The following is a 24,738-nucleotide window of genomic DNA, read 5'->3' as shown; positions in this document are numbered from 1 at the left end:
CAGCCCAGGAGAAGCAGCCGTCCCCTTGCTGAGTAACATGGGAGTCTGGAAATCGTGAGAGCTCCACACAACCGGGCAATAGCAGTCCTCACGGAGGGTGTTCAGAGGATGAGCTAAGCACTTGCAGCCATTGTGTCACTTAATCAACAGGAGCCCTTTGAGGATGATGAGGGTTATCATTACTTCTCCTGATCAGGAGCTGGAGAAGAGTTAGGCATCTCCCTTGTTAATGAATGTATATGGTAGATGATTGCAAAAACAGCCCCAGTTCTCCCTGAAGCCAGGCTCTTCACTCTGCAACTTTGCAGCTCCTCTAGTCCACAGTTCCTTGGGTTTACCTTGGCTGATTAAACACAGCTTGACAATGTCCCAGCTCAGCCTCCAGGGGACTTTCCTGCTTCAGGGGTCTAGAACCCCTGAGATCACCATGGCAGCAAGCCTCCAGACCAGCCTCCTGGAGAACAGAGCATGCTGCAGCAGGAAGTCAGCCCAGACCAGGACATGTTGCCAAATGTGCCCACTGAGCTCAGAAGCTAGGGCCCTAGTGGAGTTCAGCCCGCCCTGCCCAGCCCCACCCAGACCCCAGTCACCACCCAGGCAATCTCAGCAGGGAGTGTGCCTTGTGCTTACCCACTTTGGTTGTTTTGTTGTGAGATTTGCAACCCAAGACTGTCTGACCCCAGATGCCTTGTATTTCCTTACTCTATGTTGTCTTGCCAAATCCTGCAGCACCCTGCACCTCAGAATTCAGAGCATGTTTATTTCTGTTGCCTTTGCAGCAAGTAATTCTTTCCACCAGTCCTCCCAAACAGGAAGTCCATCTTGTTTATGCAAATTGATTTTTCCATTCTGAGGTTGTTTTTCCTCCCTAAATCCTCATTTCCAGCTGCTCTGGGTCAGGGGTAAAGACAGAGCCTTCCAACAAGCCTTTTGGCATTGCAGAGCTGAGAGCCATCTGTTTGGCTGTGGGCTATTCACCATGGACCCGGCAAGAAACACGCTTCTGACCAGCGGTTGATAATTTGATAGCTCATCATTACCCAATAAATATGCTAATCATCACCCCTGAAGTGGGACTAAAACAGTGATTTGGTTGCAAAACATCTAGTACATGTCCAGAAGATACAGAATGGATATGACTCAAGCTTAACTTGATAAAACTGTCATTTTGTTATTTATCCCATTTCATTTGCAGACGCACTGGGATCTACCCGAGGCCATGCCCGGGAAGTAAAAGGCCCTCCCTGCCATCTGATAAATAAGCAGGTGTTCGCTTTCTTTGACACACTATCATTTTACCCCTTTCCCATCTAGCTTTGTCTGGGCGAGTTTTCCTCTTCAGTAGATCTAATAGATTACCTAGAAATCCGAAAGAGCAATGAGAGAAAATCTTGGATGGAGGAAGCAGTTCCTCCTTCCCCAGCACCTGACCCCTGCAATCATTCAATAAGTGCTTCTGCTTGCAACATGCCTGAAAACTAGATTATGGAATCTAAAAAGGCACCTCAATTGGATAAACATTCTTCTTAATTACATAATGATGATGATAGCACCCAATGCAGGAAATAATATAAATGTGTTTAAAATTAATTTCTGTGTTCACTATTTTATCTTTTAATACTAATAAAGAAAATGAGCAAAAGTCATTAAGGCATTTGTTTCTGATCCCATTACCTCTTTCCTTTAATTTAAAGGTTGTTATTATAAATAGATTAGCATAAAATGAGGATCTGAGTCCCGTGTGTCACATCCACCATGACTATTTATGTCATCATCTATATAGACATTGTCTCTTGCAGATGGCCAGTACAACCTGTGAGACTGTACACAGTATTACCAGAATGAAGTGCTGATAACAATGGACCACTTAAAAAATAAGTCAACTGAAAGGGAAAAAAAATCAGCTAATAAGTATTTGAGCACACATTGTGTGCTAAGAATTGAATAAACATAATCTATTTAAGCTTTTAAACAACTCTCTGAAGTAACTGCATGCATCATCTCTGAATTATAGAGAAAATGGGAAACATTAGAGATGTAATCTGTCTTTTCCAATGTCACACAGATAGCAAGAGGCTGTGATTCCGTCTTGGAGTCAGCCTGAAATCCCCTCTGCTTTGGAAATTGGAAAGCCAAGATGAGAAGTCTGCAGGGAGAGGAGAATAAAATGGGTATTTCCAGAAGGAAGCGAGTTGATCGATGGACATAAGAGTTTCGGAGCATTTAAGAGACAGTGCTATCAGAACTGCCTAAAGTGAAGAGACAGGTTCTGCCCAGCCCCAAGTCATCACCAACCAATACTTTCAAACACAGGAAAAATAAAATATTGCTAAGAAAATTTTAAAAAACACATAGACCCCCGTTAAATTATTAGATATAATAGATAAAATTATTCTATGACATTGTTCTAGAAGTTTCTAAACAGTTAGTATCTGTCCTTGTCTCATGGGTAGGCAGGAGTTTGGGATCTTCCATAGTCTCAAGACCACACTTTAGGAAGCACAATTCAAAGTTTTGGTTCTGTGGCCCACTCTTTTTTTTTTTTAAAGAGAGAGTGAGAGAGGAGAGAGAGAGATAGAGAGAATTTTTAATATTTATTTATTTTTTTTTAGTTCTCGGCGGACACAACATCTTTGTTGGTATATGGTGCTGAGGATCGAACCCGGGCCGCATGCATGCCAGGCGAGCGTGCTACCGCTTGAGCCACATCCCCAGCCCCTGTGGCCCACTCTTAAAAAATCAACTCACCTCCCACCAAAGCCAGCTCCAAACCCCACCTTTTCCTCATCAATAACAAATTGCAGCTACTAGAACTTGAGTGCAGCACACAGTCTAGTGACAAGAAGACACACTTATAATTACAGGGCTTGGGGGAAAGCTCCCTGGGTGGGTGTTCTGGGCTCAGTGGTCCTACAAACATATCTATAAAACAGTCTTAGGGAAACAATTCTTCAAAGCAACATGAACACAGATGAGAACTCTAAGGCCTGAACAGAATCTGCATTTAATACAAACTCAACCAAGTACATTTCTACACTTCATAGACTCAAGATTCCTAGGGCTGAGAAATGCTGGAAGATCTCTCTCTGTTACCACCTACATCCTCTTCCACCACCATCCCAACTCTCCTTCATGGCTACCCTACATCTGCAAAGGTAATCTTCTTTTAAGAATTTTTTTTGGTACCAGGGATTAAACCCAGGGATATTTAACCACTGAACCACATCTTCAGCTGTTTTTCTTTTTTTATTTTGAGACAGGGACTCACTAAGTTGCTAAAGCTGGCTTTGAACTTGCTATCTTCCTGATTGTCTCCCAAGCAGCTAGGATTACAGGTGTTGCCACCACCCCTGGTTCTTTGAAGGTTTTTAAAGATAGGAATTTTGTGCTTCTTTACTTTCTCCTGAGTCCTTTTTTTTCTTTTCTTTTTTTCCCTTTCTTTCTCAGGGCTATGAAATGTGGAGAATATTTCTCTTACAAATCAAAGAATAGTTTAGGAGAACAAGGAGGGGCTACAGTTGTCAGATAAGGAGAAGACTCTGGCTTGGTTTATTGGTTGATTAACTAGTTAATTAGTTATTAAGTTGGGCTCCAGAAACATTTAACACAGAGATGTCTTAAGGGAAGGGCAGCAACTGGGATACCTCCTGAGCAATCCAAATTCCTTAGGAGGGTCTGCATGGTCTTGGAGAAAGGAGTCTGAAATGAGTGAGGAACTGACAAATAGAGAAATAGCTTGCTCTGACCCTCTACGCACAGTCCCCCTCCGTCCCAAGAGCAGGGATGGTACACTCTTCCTTCCACCCACTGTTCAGGATGTCAGTACAGGTGGTGTGCACTAATAAATGGTTGAAGGATTGCCCATGCTGGGCAAGGAGTCTGTGGGCAGCTGTGGAGACCTTGCATCCCAGACATGGGTAACAGATAGTCCTAGAAAGCCTATGAGCCACTCCCCATTATGTCCCCTCCTCCTAGGCTCCCTGCCCCCTCTTCTGCCTTTGTAACTTTATTGTCACACAATTGAACCCATTGAAAAGTTGCACAAATTGGGGCTGGGGATGTGGCTCAAGCGGTAGCGCGCTTGTCTGGCATGTGTGCGGCCCGGGTTCGATCCTCAGCACTACATACCAACAAAGATGTTGAGTCCGCTGAGAACTAAAAAATATAAATAAATATTTAAAAATTCTCTCTCTCTCTCTCTCTCACTCTCTCTTTAAAAAAAAGTTTCACAAATGGTACCACCTTTATTAAGGTAAATTCAGCAGACTGATCACCTGGCTCCTCTTTTGACCCCTTGGCTTCCTCTGTGTGTGCACATGTGTGTAACACTTACACATACATGTGCTGAATGTTTTTATCTTTCATCCCAAATGCATCAGATGTATCTCCTGAGAACAAAGGTGTTTAGGAAATTGGTAGAAACGTGATATCATAATACACACGCCACTTTCAAATTTCACCAAATGTCCCAATAACATACTTACACCATTTTTCCCTTTTTTTTTTCTGACCAAGATCCAGTCCAGGGTCGTGCACTGCATTTGATTGTCTTGTCCCTTTGGTGCCCTCAATATGGACAGGATTTGGTGACATTGACATTTTTTAAAAGACACAGGAGAGATGTTTGGTGGACTACTCCTCCACTTAGATCTCTCTAGATGTTTCCTTAGGGTTGGGTTTTAATTATATGTGGATGCTGTACAAGTGACAGGTGTCTTTCTCAATGCTCAGCAGACACAGGACATTAACTTGTGCCCTTGGGAATGCAGACTTGGATCAAATGGGGGAGGTGATTTTCTCAGTGGAGATTTCTCTGCTTTAAAGTTTTCATTTTTGTCTTTATTAAAAATAATCTGTGGAGAGATGACATTGATAGTGTATAAATATTCTGTCTTCCAACAAACTCCCTCAATGGTTTTAACACAACCACCCTTTTCAGCACTATGACCAAAATACCTGGCAAAAATAATTTTAGAAGGTTAAAAGTTTATTTGGCTCATGATTTCAGAGGTCTCAGTCCATTGGTGGTTGACTCTATAGCTTAGGGCAAGTTAAGATGGAACATCACGGCAGAAGTTTGTGGCAGAGGAGAGCTGCTCAGGATATAGTAACAAGGAATCAGAGCTCTCTCTGCTCACCAGGAACAAAATATAAAGCCCAAAGTCACACCCTCAGTGACCTATATCTCCTTCAGCCACTCCTACCTGCCTATAGTTACCACCCAGCTAATCCATATCAGTGGATTAATCCATTTAATTAGGTTACCCTAAAAAATCTAATCATTTCACCTCTGAAAATTCTTGCATTGTCTCACACATAAGATTTTAGGTGACACTGCACATCTAAACCATAAAATTCCACTCCTGGCCCCCCAAAGCTCTACCCATCTCACAATGCAACATACATCTAATCCATTTCTGAAAGTCCTCATAGTCTTAACAGTTTTAGCATTGCCTAAAAAGTCCAAGTCCAAAGTCTCATCTGAGTCTGAAGACAACTTTTCAGTGTAAGACCCTGTAGAAATCAAAAGCAAGTTACATGTATCCAATGTGTGATGAACAGAGTAAACATTTTTATTTCACAAGGAAGAAATAAGGGCATAGAAAGAAGAAAAAGGACCAAAGCATGATTGAATTCCAGCTAGGCAAGCAAGTCTTGTAGCTCCACTTCCAGTATCTGGGCACATGGCATCATGAAGTTCTCTTCAAAGAGCTGTGGAGCTCTGCCCCTGTGACCATGCTGGTTGTAACTCATATAGCCTCTCTCTTGGTTTGTTTCTACTTGATTCCTGCAGCTTTTCTGGGCAAATGTTTCACATTACTGGCATCTTTGATTTATGGGTCGCCACTGCAGCTTCAGCTTCCTTCTCACATATTAATGTCTCACCCTTTCAAGGGCAGCCTGCAAGGACTCTGACCTTGACACACTTTTCTAGCCTTCCAAGCCGTCATTTGAAATCACGGTATAAGCCTCTATGCCCACCACCTCCCAACACTCAACTCTAATGTCCTGCATTCCTGCAGAACCAGCATCATGTGGCTGAAATCAAGGTCTGCCGCCATCTTGAGCAGCAGCCAATCCTACTGTGGGCATAGCTTCAGTAGCCTCTGAGTACCTGAGCAGCTAAGCACAGTGAAACAACTTCTGAGGCTGCCCTGTACAAGCAGCCCCATGTACTCCTCACAATGGAATTTTTACTTTTATATCCTTGAACAGACATGGGTATGGTCTTGCCAATTACTGAGATGCCCTTCATGCCATCTTTCCTATTATTTCTGGGTAAAGAATTTAGTCCATTTTTAGTGGCTGTAATCTCTTTAACACTCACACCTTCTTTAGCCGATTTTACTCACACTTTCACTTTGCTTTCTGCTTCTGAATATCAAAGTAAACTTGGCTAAAAGCCATCAGCAATATCCATGCCACTGCCTGAAAGCTGTGCTGCCTTGAAATTTCCTCCATCAGATTAATTAGTCCATCACATTTAAATTCAGACTCACAGAAAGTCTCAAGACATGGACAAAATGCAGACAACATCTTTGTCAGAACATAATATGAATGGTCTATAGTCCAATTTCCAAGAGTCCTCCATTTCCTCTAAAACCTCGTGAGCCCAGCCTTTACTGTCCACAGTTTTATTTACATTCTAGTCTGTTAAGCTCCCACCAGAATCACTCGTTAAGCTCCATTGACAATGTTCTAAAGCTTTTCTAGCTTGCACATGTAAACTTTTCAAAATTCTTCCCCCTACAAATGAATTTCAAATGCTTCTGAACCATATAGTCAGGTTAGTCACAGCAACAACCCCACCCCTGGTACCAATTTCTGTTTTATGAGGTTTTTCACCACTATGACCAAAATATCTAGCAAGAGAAATTTTAGAAAAAGAAAAGTTTATCTGCTCATGATTTCAGAGGTCTTCATCTATAGATGGTCTATTTAATAGCTCTGGGCTCAAAATGAGGTAGAATATCATGGTGGAAGTATGTGGAGGAGGAAAGCAGCCCAGGCCAAGGCAGCAAGAAAGCAGAGCTCTCTCTGCTCACCAGAGACAAAATATAAACTTCAAAGTCATGGCCCCAGTGACCTATATCCTCCAGTCACTCCCCAACTGCCTACAGTTACCACCCAATTAATCCATATCAGGGGATTAATCCACTGATGATGTTACAGCTCAAAATCTAATCATTTCCCTCTGAAAATCATTGCATTGTCTCACACATGAGCTTTGGTGAGCAGGGAGGCACCTATTATCTAAATCTTAACACTGCTCTAAATTCTATTTCTGATTATCATCAAATAGACCATCTAAATAGTTCTAGAACTTGGAAAATATATATATATATATATATATATATATATATATATATATATATATATATACATATACATATATACACACACACACTCAACCCATGGCTGCCCTCACCTGATCTTTTTATTGTACACTGTGAGCCCTTCCCCTCATTTTGAAACTGCTTCCTTTCCATATCAGCATGTGAGGATTTTAAGAACAACCCATATTCACAGTTTTTGTCTTGGTCATGAGGACACAGATGGCCTCTATCCGAGGCCATAATTATTTTGCTGCATTACCTCTTTCCCATGTCACTTCATGCATGTGAAAAACCACGTATGATCTGGCCTGGATTCTTTCCATAGAAAACACTAGTTGTTTTAGAATGTCTGGGTTTAACCAGTGGAGAAGCACCTCTGAATTAAAAAATAAACCAAGTCCTGGCCAATTTGAAAAGAAAAGTGTCCACTCAGTGTGCAAGCCACAATACAGCATCCTGCTGCCTCTAGAGCTAAATTAATTGCCAGAGCCTGGCAGCTCTCCAAACAACCACTGCTCTTCCCTTCATTATTGAAAATCTCTGCTGTCACTTCTTAATCAATGCTTCATTCGTAATTCTATGGATTGTATTTTGCTTGCACACAGGGAGGGGCTGGTGCAAATGCCACTTTTACTCAGCAATTAGTTTGCATGAGGATTTAAGTTGGAACTCACAGGTTGGCAAGATTTAGACATTCTGGTAGCAAGAAGCCCTCAGGCCTCTCTGAGAAACAAATGGACTCCCAACAATGCTGAGTAGACACAGGGAAACAATTTTTTAAGGTCCTGCAACCTATTAACCTATTGTTCAAGGTCATGAAGATACACCTGCAAATACTGGCCTATAAAGTAAAAATCAGCAAGCTCTCTCTCTCTCTCTCTCTCTCTCTCTCTCTCTCTCTCTCTCTCTCTCTCTCTCTCTCCCTCTCAAACACACACACACACACACACACACACACACACACACACACACATTTTTATTTTCTGCCAGCAGTGCAAAAAATAAAAGAGATCAATAAAGAACCGTTGGTCACAAAGGGAAAATATCTTTAACATTTATTAGGCATTTTCTGACTAGCTTGTTTTCCTGTTTACTATGGGAATGCAGTGAGACTAGATGTGACCATTTTTTTCCCAGACCATGTTTTCATGTTCCAATCCTTTTCTTGTCTGCAGAACCCATAATTCAAACTAAAGAGTGAAATATTATTTGGATTAGGAGCAGAATTCTCACTCATCCCCAATACTCAGAAATTAACCAATAAAAGCCTGGAAAAGGAATTTTAAGATATTTGCTCTGATGGTATTACAGGACAGCATAAGGTACTCTACAGATGCCAGGTGAACTGGGGCCTCAGAAAGGCCCATAAACACCTCTGTTGATATACAAGACTGATGAGACATCCTTCTATTCCACTGGAAATTTGTCGTGACCATCTGCTATGTGCAGAGGTCACGTTGTCTAAGCCCCAAAGTCAAATAAAACTGCCAAAGGTCCAAATCCATTTTCTTAAAAATTCTTCTGGGACACACATTCTATAACCTCTTTTGGAAAGAATAAATTTAAAGTAGATCCGATTCCCAGAAAGAGCCAGTAGGTCATACTGTCCTTATATAAAAGGACATAGTCAATTCAACTGGTATTAATTGAAAGCATATTTAGGTTATGCTACCATAAGGGTATTTGGAAGGGACACAGACAGCTGCACCCTGTTAATCTGGTTTGCTAGAGTCACCTCTGTGGCTTAAAATTCTCCAATGGCCCCCTTTCTTTATGCCTGGGATAAACCCATGCCATTTTTCAAGGCCCCCGACCTGGCTTCTGTTTTTTGTCAATCTCCTCTTCATCACCCATGAACACCTGAAGTTCAACATTCTCCAGCCACCGGGAATCTTCTCAGTCCCTCAAGTTTGCCAACATGTCAGTCAAGGGAAGTGCATATTTGCTTTTCCCAGCAAAACAGGAGCAATATCCTTGCAGGCCTGGTTTTCAGGTTTCAGCTCAGAAAACCTTCCGCATCCATCTGTCTCTATGATTGGCTCTTTATGCCTCTGCTCAGCACCTGCGAGCCTTGTCTACTTTCTCCCCCATTCCAAGAAGAGAGTTCTTCAATCCTGTTCACTACAGTATCTTCAGTAGAACTCAATAACCACATGTGAAATAACAGAAGACTAAATAAGAGTCTATAAAATATGGTCATATGGTGTAAACAACGTTGGATTCTGTTTCACCTTTTAAGTACCTCTGCCTTGTATTGTAAGTATTCTGGATGAAGTCTAATGTTCTCTAAAGACATTAGGTGTCTCAAGCCATCCATGGGCTGTGTGAGTGAGCTATGTGCATTTGAGCATATGAGGAGACTGGCCTGACCTTAATGCCTTATTGGGCTGTGCCACATATGTGTACCTTTTCTCTGGCTCTGCCTGTGATCCCACACAGCACCTGAGATGGGTGTGGTTTTCCAAGATGTCAATCAACCTGCTGATCACAAGACATCATTAAGCAAGACTCCACCCTTCGAAACCCAATCCCTTGCCTTATTTGGGTGGAACTTTCTATCAAATGTCTTTCCCCTAAAAAATAGAGGAGTTCAGGGTGGGTTCGCTCTCTTGCCTCTTGCCTACCTTGCTCCTCTTGCCTTTCAGCATAGGAGCTGACACCTGAGGCCTCAGAGCTGTCCCTGAATCCTGAAAAAGGTATTTCTGTGTTTATATGTGTTTGTTGTTGTTGTTGTTGTTGCCAATCCAGCCAGCTGGTGACAGTTAGGGATTCTGTCTCATATGCTTTTCTTTCACTCTGAAGCACTCATTGCTCAGGAAAATTTGATAAATATCTATAGGGAAAAAAAGAGGAAAGAAAGAAAAGAAGATGTGGAGGAAGGTAGAAGGGAGAGAGGGAGACAGGGAGGGAAAGAATTTGTCACCAGATGGACAATGACTTTTCCTGCAGCAACACACTGAAGCAAGCAACCAAGAGTTTAATGTTGGGACTCATAATAATTCAGATTCCATTCTCAGGATTAATTCAAAGCAGGAAAGTGCTGTCAGGCATTGGAGGGAGTGTGGAAAGTGGTATTGGAGAATTCTTCACTGGGCAACTCCGAAAACCATGGGAAGCCAGAGCTGAGCAAGTGAGAGACATACCTTCCTAAGAGCTCTGAGCAAAGATCTTTTAAATCAGGGGAACAGATGGTCGCCTAATTAAAGGGTGCCTCTCAAAGGTAAATTCTTTTTCTTTTTTTTTTTCTAATCCTCACCTTGGCAAAAGGTGAATTCCTCATTTTGAATTAGTCTCTCTCTAGGGCCCCTATTTCAGCCCCACCTCCCCTGTTCAAAAATAGGACATTCAACCTCTGCTGTCTTCTTCATTCTTGTGAAGAGGGAGCTGAGCATGTCCCCCCGCAGCCTAAGGGCACCACTTTTGCCGGTAAGAGGGAAGATGCATCTCAGAGATGGGGTATGAATTCCATTCCCATCTGAAACTTGGCTGTAGGAGAAAGCACCTAAACTGCCGCATTTATACACTAAACATCTGCTGTGTTTCGATAATACCACTCTCCTACTAGGCTGCTTTCTGCAAAATGCCCAGGAATGGCTCCCCATCACCCATTCGGTGCAGACAGCATGATGCGGTGAACAGAGGGAACCACTCTGAGTTTGGCCACAAACTAACTGTGGGATGCCGACAGGTCAGATCACCTTCATGGATCAGTTTCTTCTACAGACCAGATAAATGTTAAGTATCTTGAGGACAAAAAAATTAAAATGAAATTTAAAATTACAACTAAAGGTAGCTGCTTCTGCCTTCAAAGGTAGACCCCAAAGTGACGTCAGTAACAACCTTTGCTTGCTTTTTGTTTGCTTTGGCTTGTTTTGATCTAACTTGTTGACTCTCGAGATACTGTCACCAGACTGGCAGCATCAGTATCACCTTGGGGATTGTTGGAAATAAAAGTGCCCTGACAGGTGAATCAGAAGCTCTGGGGCTGGGACCCAGAATCTTATATTTTGACAAACAGCCTAAGTGATTCTGATGCAACTCATATTAGAGAACCAATGTTCTAGAAGAATACTTTTTTGGGTCTTACTGTGGACATGTGTGTGGGGTCTCCCTTGACCTCTGACAGCTCTCATCACCAACTCTGGCTCTGGCCTTGCATGAATGCTATGCCACCCATTGCTAAAAACAGAGCACAGGACTTTGTTGACCCATCAGTGACTGCCATTCCTCCAGCACAGTCACTGGCACAGGATGAGCAGATCCAGAAAAGTTTCAGAATTGGGGTGGGAAATGGACACTCCCAGAGAAGAAATGGCTTATGGGAAATAGTCCCTTGGGCACCATGAAAGGAAAAAGGCTAAGATGAACCAGACATGGAGGAAGATGGAAAAAAGAGGGGAAACCAAGGGTTAATGTCCCTGCCCGTGACTTGATAACAGTCCTACCATAGCAGCACCCCTGAAGCAGAGCGTGAACTGCACTGATGGTCTAATGCTGGTTTGAACCAGGTCTGGTATCACCTGTGACCAAGTATTCTAACTCTAACCACCCACACGGAGTATGAACAGTGAGGACTCTTTTCCCTAGTCCCCTAAAACAGGGTAGAGTAAAACACCAGAAGAGTCAAGTGCTCCCCATAAGAATACCATGCACCTGTTTTCTGCTAAGACTAAGGGAAATGCAGATGGTTCACCAGGTGAGGAAGGTAAGGGACCAGGAGAAAGAAAATATTTAGGGAGGAAGGAGGTAAGTGAGAGGGTGTGTTTAGACATGTTAGATACGTGAGGAGAACGTGGCCATGAAGAAGTGGCCTCCAGGGGAGAAGAGGTGGTCCATGGAAAGGGCATTGTACTAAGCACTTTCCCTGAAGAGTCAGCCCAGGTCCTACATTGAGAGGTAGAGCTGAGATCCCAGTCAGCCCGCTGCCACTGGGGTCCCCTTCCGTGTGCACCTCCATAGGCTCAGGCACCCAGGCTGAGATTCTTTCATGCTCACAGAAACTTCCCTAAGGTGTGCTCCATGCTCAGCCAGTCCCGAGCTGCTTTGAGAAGACTGTGGGAAGGGGGTGCATTTCAGCTTAAGGTACAGCCATACAGAAGGCGTGCCCTGTGCCCCCGGAACACTGAGGGGACATTCAGAGCCAGGGAGAGGCGGAGGAGCCAGCGGCTGCACAATGAGACTCTGAAGTGAATATGCAATAATAAACCCCTTTCCCACCTGGAAAGCAGTGCTGCTTGGAGGGAGCAGGGGTGTAAAAGTGAAAAATAAAAACAGTCTCGCGACACTTCCACAGGGCCTAGAGTCATCGTCCAGTGCCATCAAGTTCCCCCTTCCAAAGTCTAGGGCCTCTGTAATCTGGACGAACCCTATGTCAGAGGTCAAAGTTGTGAAGAAAGACCAAATATACTCAAAAGTAGGCTTTGTTTGTCCTTTGAAATGCTAATGACAGTTTATGATTTATTCCTATCATTTACTAAGTGAAAGAGAACCTATGAAATTTCCTTTCTCCTTCCTGACAGTTTGTGATTGAATTTTTCTGATCACTCAGGAGCCCTCCTATTTAGAAAAAAAATAGGAATACTTTGGTCAATGTTGTTCTCTACCTTTTCTGATCAGTGAAATTTCTTTTTCAAGAAAGCATTTGGGATTATATATGTAATGGTATATTGTTTTACTTCTAGGTTTATCTTCCTTAAAAATGGAGACAGATAGCCGGGCTTGGTGGACCATGCCTATAATTCCAGCAGTTCAGAGGGCTGAGGCAGGAGGATTGTGAGTTCAAAGCCAGCCTCAACAAAAGTGAGGTGCTAAGTAACTCAGTGAGACCCTAAATAAAAATACAAAACAGGGCTGGAGATGTGGCTCAGTGGTCGAGTACATCTGAGTTCAGTCCCCAGTGCAAAAAAAAAAAGGAAAGAAAGAAAGAAAAATGGAGATGGGTAATGCGACAGGGGAAAAAAAAAACTCTACTAAAGCATATGGGAATTGAAAAGGAAGTTAAAAAAGAAAAAAAAAATCTAAACTATACCAGCATTTCTTCATCTCAAGACAGTTGAAGTTTGAGACCAGATCATTTTTGTCACAGAGTGGGGGCTTGTCTTGTGCTTAGTAGCATCCCCAGTCTTTACCCACTAGGTGCCAGTAGCAATGACTCCAGACCAAAACTGTCTCCAAATGTTGCTTGAGGCTCTGAAATCAGATAAGAAAACAGAAAAGCCCTAGCAGAATCTAAGACTGAATGTATGAATATGTTTGTTCATATGAGTAAATACATAAATAAGTATTATCACCCCCATTAATATGTTTGATCACATAGAAATATGTGTATCAAGATAAATAGGAAGTAATATATTTTAATGTTTAAAAGTAATTATAGTTGGAACATGACATTGCAGTTGATTTATTATTATATTTTCTATATGTTAATTTTAATATTCTCATATATCACATGTAGAATTTTTTAAAGCCTTATGCATTTTTAAAAGAAACATCTTGAGTGCCCCCGGCTATTATGTATGATATATGCTAAGTCATGTTTTATCTGTCAAACATCTAGTACTCTGCTAACAGCTGAACCTCATTTTAACCAAAAGTGTATTTATTCTACTTATCTAGACTCAAAGTGAATGGTACTGATGGAACTGAACAGCCTCAATTTCCCTTCACGTTGACCCACACCATCTTACCACGTGACATCAAAGCACTTCCACTTTGAAGTCAGACAGTCGCATTAATTAGGAAAGTATGCTTACTAATTACTAAGGATCCATGACCCTTAATAACTTGGAATGTTTGCCGTGTCCCAATCAGTTAAGTGAAATTAGAAAAAGCCATGATAACAAAAGCAAATGGAGAAGGACCACACTGGGAGACATATAATTAACAAGCTCCATTATCTAAACTTTCATTAAAGATAAACAATCAAATGTTGAGATATGAAAGGCATAGTTTTTAATTAAACTGCAGCGTCCTCTCAAGACCTGCTTCCCCTCTGGAAAACATTCATCAACGTGTGTCATCATGTGTCCCAAACTGCCATTCTTTCTCAGGGGGTCCAGTTGATACTTAAGCAGGTTCTCGAATCCATTGAAACAATAAATTAAATGATGAAAGGAGAAATAACAATAAATTAAGCTGAAAGCTGTAGTATAATATTTTACTACTTAAAAAAAATCCATCCTTTCAGAGATTTATAGAAGACTTGAATAGCCAGGGTTGGAGAGGACTTCTTTACTTCTGGATTCACCCACACAGCCTTCCCTCATGGCCAAGGACATGTACTCTCTGATGATTTTAATTATTTGCTTTCAAGAACTGGAAAAGAAATCATCAACTCTCTAGTTTCAAGGAACATTCTAGAAACCTGAAAATCAGAGTAAAATTTAAAAAAAAGAAAGCAACAAAGAAACAAAGAAAACCCCTCTGTTTGACCCCTGACTCCCACACACACACACCAGGATACCAAGGAGGGCAGCAGCCCCGGGTGTACTCCAGCCCACTCAGAAAGAAAACATGGTGTCCATTTGTTCCATCAGCACAAATGTCCTTGCTCCGTCTGGTCTAGCCTCTGCTCTGTCTCGGTGACATTCCACGAGTGCTCCTCAGCTGGCTTCATTCCTGCCTGGGGTTGGCATGTTTCCAGCGGGTCCCCCACAGTTGAGCATTAGCACTCTCCTCGTGTTCCGCAGACTCAGTGTCAACCTTGATCACTGGCTTCTCTTTTCTCCCCACACTGTGTGTGATATTGTCACTCAACTGGATAACCAGTGCACACAGTGGGACAACCCTACAATCTGCTGGGAGGCAGTTAAGTACAGGGTACCGCCTACGAGGATGAGGAGTCAGACAGGCCAGGTTCAAACACAAACTGTGTTCCTTTGGAGCTGAGTGACCTCGTTGGATTGCTTGTGTTCTCTGCCTTTATTCCCTCCTCAGGGAAAAGGAGGACAGTGACAGCACCTTCCTGAAGGTGTTGAGGGGATTATGGAGAGGGAGCCAGGGCACACATGACATGCTCCGCCCCATGCCCAGCACCCAGAAAACTCTCAGCAGCCGGCACCGTCCATTATGCACATTTGCACAAGCAGGCCAACTCCTGCGCGGACATTTGCCAACATGATACGATTTAAAGGCGATCAAATGTACCTATCTTGAAAAATCCTCTAATCTCTTTGCAGGACCCTGGATCCCCACCCCTCAAATCACCTGATATTTTTCCTAACAGGAGACTCAAAAAAATTCAAAAATATTAACTAGGAAGAAAAGTGCATTAAGCCATTTTTACTCATTAATTAATAGCTATTAATTTTTCAATTAGCTATTCAACTAGCAGATTCCTGTTTCAATTCAACAAGTATATGCCGAACAATTACCAGTGCAAGAAACTGCTAAACCCATGGAGAAAGCAGAGTGGAAAGCAGAGAGGGTCCCTGGTTTTCAAGGACTCAGAAATTGACGGCATTGACAGACTTTCATGGATGTACAATGTGAAAACGTAAGGAATACCGCTGGTGGTCTGAGCTTGCTGTGCACATACTTTTGTAAGGGGATATCAATTCCTTCCTACATAGGAGAAACCACATTGGAGCTGTAACACTCCTCTGTCCATCCACCCACCCATCCATCCCTATAGCAGATATTTATTGAATGCCAGTTATTCACGAAGCATGTGCTAGGTACTGAGCTCACTAAGATGGTGAACAAAACAGATATTGACACTACCGACAGGTCACCATTGGCCCAGCAACATAGTGGACACACCCTAAATGGATAAACGTATAATGAGAGAGGGGAGATGGAAGACAGGAGAGTCTCATGAGTAGAATAAAGGGAGGAGACATGACTGAGAAGAGGACTTCACTGGGGACCTCTAGAAGAAGGGACGTTTCCAAGGAGACCTGAAGGAAGCTGAGAGGATGATGGATGGAGGATAAAAGGAAAGAAATATGGGCACAAAAGCAGCAAGCCATTTCTCAAAGCCTTGAAATGAAGCCCAAATGAGGCTATAGACTGAAGAGCAAGGCCCAGTGAGGTGGCCAGGTCATATGGTGCTTGAAGGCCTTGCGAATAAGTTGGGTTGTCTCTTTCCCCATGGAATAGAAACCATTAATGGGCTTTCAGTAGGGGTGAGTGAGAGTGATGCTATTGAACTTTATTTCAATCATTTCTGCTGCGAGGAGAATGGATTACAGATTCATACCATTTATGGAATTTGAGGTCATACAGTTTTAAGGCCACTGCAATCATCTATGGTAGGAGATAAGATCAAGTGCAAGGCAGCCTTGTTTATCCCATCTGCAGAATGGGGAGAACCATGCCTGCTCTTAGGGTTACTTGTGAGGAGGGATCCAGGAAGACATACGGAGAGTTTAGAACACTGCCGTGCACACAGTGAGGAGGCAGACCCCTACCGACTCTTGTCAAACATCACTACAGCTGTGCTTCTGCAAGAGATTGACAGATAGGAGCTGACTCCGATTGCACTTAATGGCAAGAGAAGTGTCACTGCCCAGTTAAGCAATTTCCCCAAGTTTATAAGGCTCCTAAGTGGCCAAAATCGGCTTAGACACCAGCAATCTGGCTGCAGAGCTAAGCTCTCATCTGCACTTCTGACCTTCTAATACATACATGGACTAGTCCTACAGAGGCTTTTCTAATAAGATTTTCAAATCGAGTAGTGGATTAAAATATCTTTGCATTTCTATAAGAATATTCCACAACATCATTTTAATGTTTGAAGCATAATTTATTTAACTGTTTCATAAACTGAGATTGCTTCCGTGCTTTTTAATCTTATAAATAATGCTGTGAACATTTTTTTATCTTTTGTTTCACCAACACTGGTGACTTCCTTCAAGAATTAATTCTCAGGACAGGGGTTACTGGTCAATACACATGAATATTTCAATAATTTTTCCATATAAGGTTGAGTGATTCTCCAGAAATGTGGCACCAGTATATTTTCTTATAACTTTTTCTGCTTGTTCTTCTCTGGCCACCAACTAGCTGTGGAGAGCAATTGAGGTGACTCTCAGGACCACATCAGCAGTGCCTCTCCATGTCTACCATTCTCTTCTCTCTGTTGTGCCCATAAGAGTTTTTATTGTAAACGTACTTACATGTGGAAATCCCTATGAGTAGAGAGATGCTAGGGAGGGTAGGTGAAGACCTAAGGGAGAGGGGCAGCTTTGCCCACATATGCTTGGCACAAACATGATGCAGCCTGGTATCAAAGATGAAGCACCAGGCTTCAGTATCAGAAGTCCAGAATTTAAATTGTGATCAGATCTCTATCCGTAGGTAAGTTACTTTCTGAGTCTAGTTTTCTCATTGTAAATCATTATGCATCAATAATACAAGTAACAAATTGGGAAGACTATATCTTGTCCATACTTAAATGCATCTTTTCTCATTTTTTAATATCCCTGAATCGGGAATATGTCATGTAGCTGATGATTTTAAAGTTCTTTACAACTGTGCCTGGTTCCATGCTCTGGCAGTACTTTTTCCTTAGTGGCTGAAGTAGGCAGAATTCCAAACATGACCTTCCAATGATACTCCCCCTTCTATAATAGCCTACTATAGAGTGGCTGGAACCTATGCGTAGGATGAGTTGTCACTCTAGTGATGACCCCATGCTACATAGCAAGAGGGAGATTTCCAGATTAGTTTTCTCTGGCTGGTGGACAAAAGTCAGAAAGACTAATAGCAGAATAGAGATTTGAAGAGACCAGGGCATGTAATAGTCAGCTTCTCATCACTGTGACAAAAATACCCGACAAGAACAATGAAGAGAGAGAAAGTTTTATCTGTGCTCACAGTTTCAGAAGATTTCATTCATGGGTTACAGCTCCATTTCTTTTGGCCTGAGGTGAGACAAAACATCACAGCAGAAGAGCAGGGTGGAGCAAAACAGTCAAGCTCCTGGCAGCTGGAGAGCAGAGGAAGAAGAAGGGGCTGGCCCCAGTGGTTACTTCCTCCAATCAGGTCCCGCCTCCCAGCAGTCAGTCCATCCAGCTGTCAATCTATTAATCCATCAAGTAGATTAATCTAGAGATGAGGTCGGAGTTCTCGTGATCCACTCATTTTCCAGAGCCCCACCTCTGAAACTTGCTGCACTGAGGACCAAGCCTTCAATGCATGAAGTTTAGGAGGACGCTGCAGATCCAATCGTAGTAAGACCCTGGCTGTACATGGCTTTGAGAAATAGGGATCTGCTACTTCTGTGGGAATATAGCCAGGTGATGTGGGGCAGCTCAGTGACCTACCAGGTCCATATTGCTTCTCAGCTTTGACCCAGCACCCATGAAACACTGACTTCTGTCTTGGTGCTTCTGCCTTGGCTGCCCCATTGCCCCAACCTTGGCTCATGGCAGAGTTGAGGACAAAGAGAATCTTCTGGTGCATTGACCTTTTCCTTTGAGAAAAAGACCTTCTCTGGAATTCCTGCTGACCTCTCTATGTTTATAAGGCAATCTATAATGTGGATGACTACTTTTTAAAAATATATATCATTACCTTAATCAAAATCACGCTGTTGGTTACAAGTTCAGAGGGTGAGGGTGTTGGAGAAGTAACCAGCAGCACTTGCTGAGGCCCCCAGAGGGAGCAGGAGAGTGGCCACACCATTTGTTTCCCTTCCTTCTTATCTTTCACCTGTCTCTGAAGTATGTCCTTAAAATGGCTGATTCTAAACATGCAGGCTCGCATCTACCCTTTCTGGATCTGAATACTCAAAAGATTTTTCAGAATTCGTCATCTGTACTTGCTTTACTGGGAACATGAGAATTTCTGCCCCTCTTTAATGACAAAAATAATGGTCTAACTTCCTGTAACCATTTTCTTTCTCTCTGCACCCAAAGTTCTCAGAAATAATCAAATACAAATAGCTCTTCAAATTTTCTAGTACCTCCCTTGAAAGCCCTCAGACAACACTTCCAAAAAACCCAGAAATACCAGTTTCTCTCTCCCAGGTCAGAGAGTCACCCATTGAGGTAGAGTCCTTCGAAATTTTCATCAGGTTCTGGGAGTTATTCAAATGACGATAATGAATTTCTGAAGAGAGAAAGTTTCACTGATTTTTTTTCTGTTAAGTAAACAAAGAAGGTATTCCATCTGTCTATAAGAATTACTTCCAGTTACATTTTTTTCCTGTTAGAAGCAAAGAACATGCCAAAAGCATTAGTGGCAAACTTTCAGAAAATATGGCTTATACCTAATTTTGTAAATCAAGAGAAATTGTGGAGCATCTCCGAGTTGAAGTTGGATTCCTTTTTCTCTAATTTGCTTTGTGCACCTGTTAGGATATAGGTAACAGGAGTGCTACTGGAGCTGTGCTTGTTTTGTGCTCATTTGATATAAGAGAAAGAAGGTGGCATCAGGCAGGCTTGGTGATGAAGCTGGATTTCCAGCAAAGTGCTATGGAAGCCATCATGACACCTAAAACCCAAGACCCGAGCTTCCATGTGCCCAATAGAGGGGAAAATAATTGTAGAATTCCAACAGATGAAATGAGATGAATCAACACATGTGCCTATGTAAATACATGTGTGTGTGTGTGTGCACACGTGTCACTTGTACTTCATGGAATACATAAGAATGAAATAGTCTGGATTTCTAACTAAAGGTATTGCAAGCACAAATTCATAGTGTCCTCCAGCTGCAACAGAAATGACCAGCAGAATAAAAAATGAAACACAGTTTGCATTAGCCTTAGGAAGCAGGAAAGACAGTCATCTACGTATCAGAAATTTTGAGCAATCTGTACCTGAGATTTCACACACACACACACACACACACACACACACACACACACAGAATTTTAATATTTATTTTTTAGTTTTCAGCGGACACAACATCTTTGTTTGTATGTGGTGCTGAGGATCGAACCCAGGCCGAACACATGCCAGGCGAGCGCGCTACTGCTTGAGCCACATCCCCAGCCCTTGTATTGTTCTTAAAAGTTAAAACTTTTCTGGGTGTCTAAAAATATTTCTTAGACATGGGTGTTAAAAAGGGTTATTATATTGGTTAAAGAAAAAGTATTCAAAATCAGATTAATTTAGAGAGTTTGGTTCAGGGCCTTTCCACACTACCTCACCTAATCTACATCACATCCCTGTGGGGTAGGTGGCACGGGGTGGGGCGCATTTCACAAATGAACAGAAACTCAGAGAGATAAGAGGTTTGCTCAAGGTCACACAGTAAAGTTTAGGCCAAGCCGAGAGTTGAACCCACATCTATCCAAATCAAAATTCTCTGCTTCACTTTTTAAAGCCTCTTCTCTCCCATCCCATTTCCCAGGGCTGTTGGATAAGGCGAGACCCACGTGCATTTACCATGTATCAGGCATTGCATGTATCAGTCAAATCCTCACAACAATCTCATATGGTCATTACTAATGATATTCCCATTGTATTAAGGTACAGAGAGTTTAACTAACTTGCTTAAGGTCACAAGCTAAGAATGGAAGAGCTGGGAGTTAAAGAACCCCGGCAGTCTGGCTCTATAGCCTCCCCTTAAAAGGGTCAAGTTAACAGTGGAAAAAGTTCAAATTGCTTTAGGAATATAGAGTAGGATTAATTTTGGTTCTCACAGAATCCCTGAAAAGTTCCCCACTCCTGGCTTCTGACATATTCCAAGACAGGGCTCTGGTTTCAGATGTGCCCACATGGGGGACACTTGCCACTTGGATTCATCTGGGAGCTTCTTGAAGGTGGTGGGGTGCTACTGTCACTCCCCATGGGTCTCTAGCTATTGCTCACTGCCTTCTGAGGTGCTCTGGATCAAGGCTGGTCTTGAGGTACTGTTTTAGATATGGTCCCGTGCTAAAGTGATGGGATAGGGCACCAATTTGCCTACAGAATGAGCTGCAGGGTGCAGAGAGACCACTGAGGCAGTTTACGGCTCAGTAGTCAAGGGCCTGCCTTCAGAGTCAGGCCAGTTTTGCGTGGAAGGGCGTGACTTGCTTCTCCTTATAGCAATGTCAGTTTCCTCTTTGGTTCCCTGTTCCGTGGGATGTGCACCTGTCTACAGGTCTCCTACTTCACTTGCTGGCCTTGGGTTCAACCTGGGGCCAGAGTGGGCTTTCTCCACCTCAGGGCCTTTGCCCTGCTGTTCCCCCTGGTGGCACTGTTCTGTCCTCACTTGTGGCTGGCTCTTTCTCACCCTTGGTCTCAGCTGATGTCAGCTGCTTAGGGAGACCTTCCTTGTCTACTGTAGCCTGCTGCCAACACATCCTCCTGTTTTATTTTGCTCATATCTGTTATTAGTACCAGATAATTATTGATTGACTTGCGTTTATTCTCCTCCACATGAATATAAGTTCAAATAAGACAAGAGATTTAATCTGTTTTGTTCTCAGCACCAACAACTGCATCTGGCATCCAATAAATAAATAATGAATTGATTGAATGAATAAATAAACGAATGAATGAAAGCCGAGTCCCCCCAAGCATTACAATCCCAGTTCTTCTGCTGCAGTGGGCTATCAGACGGTCAGACTTTGCAGATGGCCCCTTGCCCCCCTTCTTGAGGAGCCCAAGCGCGAAGCCGGCTGGCTCTTGAGAGACGCTCCCTGCAAGCCTGGGCGGTGGCCCTGCGGGGAGAGGGGCTGTCGTCATTTAGTGACGCTCCCTAAAGCCGCTGTGCGGCCTCCGGGGCGACTGGGGTCGGGTGGCGAGCGGGCGGGTCTTTTGCAACGGTGCCCCGCGGCGCTGGCCCCGCCCCTCCGCCCCTGTGCAACCGCCCGCCCCGCCCCCATCGCTGCGCTTGCTCCGGGCCGCGCGGCCCCGCCCACTTCATGTGGCCTGTCCCGCAGCGGCTGTTGGCTGGGATCCGTGAGGCGGTGGCGGCGGCGGCCCGCGAGGCTCCGGAGACCGCGGCCGAGGCCCAGGCGGCGGTGCACGGGAGCAGCAGGAGCAGGCCCGGCCCTTGAGCGGCCGCCCGGCTGCAGCGTGTGCGCCCGCCGGGGGCTGCTGTGGCTGCCGCGCCGCTCGCTCGCCGCTCTCTTCTTCTTCTCGCTCTCCTCCTTGCCGCTCTACTCCATCTACATGGCGCCGGGCATAGGTAGGAGGGGGCCTCCCGGGACCGACCCCGACCCGGCCCGGCGCGCCTGAGGCCGCCGCACCTTCCCGCCCGTTGCGCCCGGCCCCGGGGCCCCGCCCGCCGCGCCGCGGACCCCTTCCCCCCTCCCCCCCCCCCGCCCCCGCCCCGGCCCCGGCGCGGCTCCCGGCATTCCGCGCACCAACCTGGCGCTGGCGGCAGCGCCCCGCCGCCCGCGCATCCTCCCCCGGCACCGGAGCCCCCTGCCCGCCCGAGCCGCGCTCCCGCGCCAGGTCTCCGGTTCCCTGGTCCCCGGGTCCCGCCGACCCCTGGCCTGCCCGCGCTGCCCACTCCCCCGCAGCGTCGTGCCGCCTCTGGCCCCCAAGTCCGAGCCATTTCATACAGAAAAGTAAAAACTGTAAAGGTCTCATAATACCAAGGTGCTGGTAAGCAACAGAAATTCTCATACCTTGTGGGTAGGAATGCATATATTTTCCTCTTAAAAGTCTTATGAATCTTTTATGAGATTTATTTCTATATATTTTTCTTATAAATGATATTTCAAAATTTTATATTATGTGTTGTTCTCTGTGAGAATGAAATTGATTTTTTGGTGATTGTTGTACTTATGTTTAGCAACTTACCTGAACTGCTATAATACAACTAATGACTTGTCTATAAATTCTTAGGATTTTCTTTATAGATAATTGTATCCCTAGTAGGTAATCCTAAGTTTGTTAGCTTTCTAATGCTTAGTCTTTTAAAAATTTTTATTTATCTTATTTTGCTGCTGGAACCTGTAGCACAATTTTGCTAGAAATAGAGATAGCAGGCATCTTTATGTTGTTATTTGTTGAAATTTTTAATCTGTCCTTTATCTGATTTAAAAAAACCAATTGTTGAGTGCTTTCCTGCATCATTTGAGATAAATACGTTTTGTTTTTCCCTAGAATTTTCAAATATCATGAATTACATGTTATTCTTTTTGTTGTAGTTTTCAATGCTGGGGATTGAAGGGCCTTGTACACGCTAGGCAATTGCTCTACCACTGAACTACATTCCCAGCACTTATGCTGATTTTTAAATATAATATATTTGCATACTGAGAATGAACTCAACTTTGATATGTTTTTATACATTATTAAATTTTCTTTAGAAAGGATATACATTTATGCTTCTCACTGGGTTCATAATTGAGATTGGCTTATGTTCTTCCTTTCTCATGCTGTCCCTGTCATATTTTATATGCATTTTTAGATTTAATTATAATATACAGTGTGCAAGTCATTACAGCTTCACAAAGTGATCACATTTGTGTAACAAGAAAGAAGCAGAACTTTTCTAGGACACCAAGGCCCCTTCATGTTCTCTTCTAATCAGCACTGTTTCCCTGACAGTAACCAAAATCCTAATTTCTAACACTTTAGTTTTACCTTTTACTTTAATATTATAAAAATGAAATCCTATATTTGAGGCCATTTTAAAAAATAAATGTTCCTTGTTTGAGGCCATTTTAAAGAATAAATGTTCCTTGAAAAGAATGTGTTTGTTAGATTCAGGATTCCTTATAGGTTCGTTGGATCAAATTTTTTTATTACATTGTTCTTACTAATGTCTAAAAATTATTTTTATCAATTATTATTTTATTAAATCTACTGTTTCATTTGCATATTATTACTTTCTTCTTGTAATTTTATATACAGATTTAGAATCACCATAGTTATTAACACACAGCTAATTTTGAACTTCTTGTCCTAGGTTCATGCTTTGAATATCCTCAGAGCCTTGTTTAGAGATACACCTCTAGGAGAAAATATCATTCCGTATGTTGCCGGTGGAGCTAAGGCTGCAATTCTGGGTTTTACCTCACCAGTCTGGGCAGTGAGTGCTTTTGCCATTTACTTTCATTGATTTAATTGTACCTCTGATTAAGTTTTAATAAACCTTTCACTGGATGATAAAAAAATATATATTGCATTTTATCAAGGAATTTCTCTAGGGAATAAATTCTTGGATCAGACTATATTTTGATTCTTGATGTTTTATGGCTTCATTTTATCTCTTTTGTTGGTTTATTAGACTTAAGTCTTTTATTTTAGTGCAGTAAGCTATAACTTTAACTTATCACAGTCTACCCTTGAGTGATATTTTGCTGTGCCACTTAAAGTATAAGAACTTAATATTTTGCTTCCCTTTTCTTCTTCCTATCTTGATGCTGCTATTGTTATACATTTTACTTTTTTGTGTGTTGTAAGCCTACCCTAGGTTGTTATTACTTTTGTTTAAAGTCAGTTATCTTTTTTTTAAATTTGCCATTTTAACCATTTAACTTGGCATAAGTGTATACAATATTCATCAC

The 24,738-nt window shown here is 42.9% G+C and overlaps 1 protein-coding gene across 1 annotated transcript in view; it reads left to right on the top strand.

The window, feature by feature from the left end:
* Positions 1–23,585: 23,585 nt before the first annotated feature.
* The window catches only part of LOC144372588 (axin interactor, dorsalization-associated protein-like), a 38,502-nt gene continuing 37,349 nt past the window's right edge, over positions 23,586–24,738 (top strand). The window contains exons 1-2 of the mRNA XM_078035934.1: positions 23,586–23,606; positions 24,138–24,260. Coding sequence (XP_077892060.1) covers positions 23,586–23,606; positions 24,138–24,260 — 144 coding nt within the window. The remainder of the gene's footprint in view (positions 23,607–24,137; positions 24,261–24,738) is intronic.

This window comes from Ictidomys tridecemlineatus, unplaced genomic scaffold (assembly GCF_052094955.1).
Source record: "Ictidomys tridecemlineatus isolate mIctTri1 unplaced genomic scaffold, mIctTri1.hap1 Scaffold_135, whole genome shotgun sequence".
In the NCBI taxonomy this organism is placed as follows: Eukaryota; Metazoa; Chordata; class Mammalia; order Rodentia; family Sciuridae; genus Ictidomys; species Ictidomys tridecemlineatus.
This window is presented reverse-complemented; position numbering and strand designations above follow the sequence as displayed.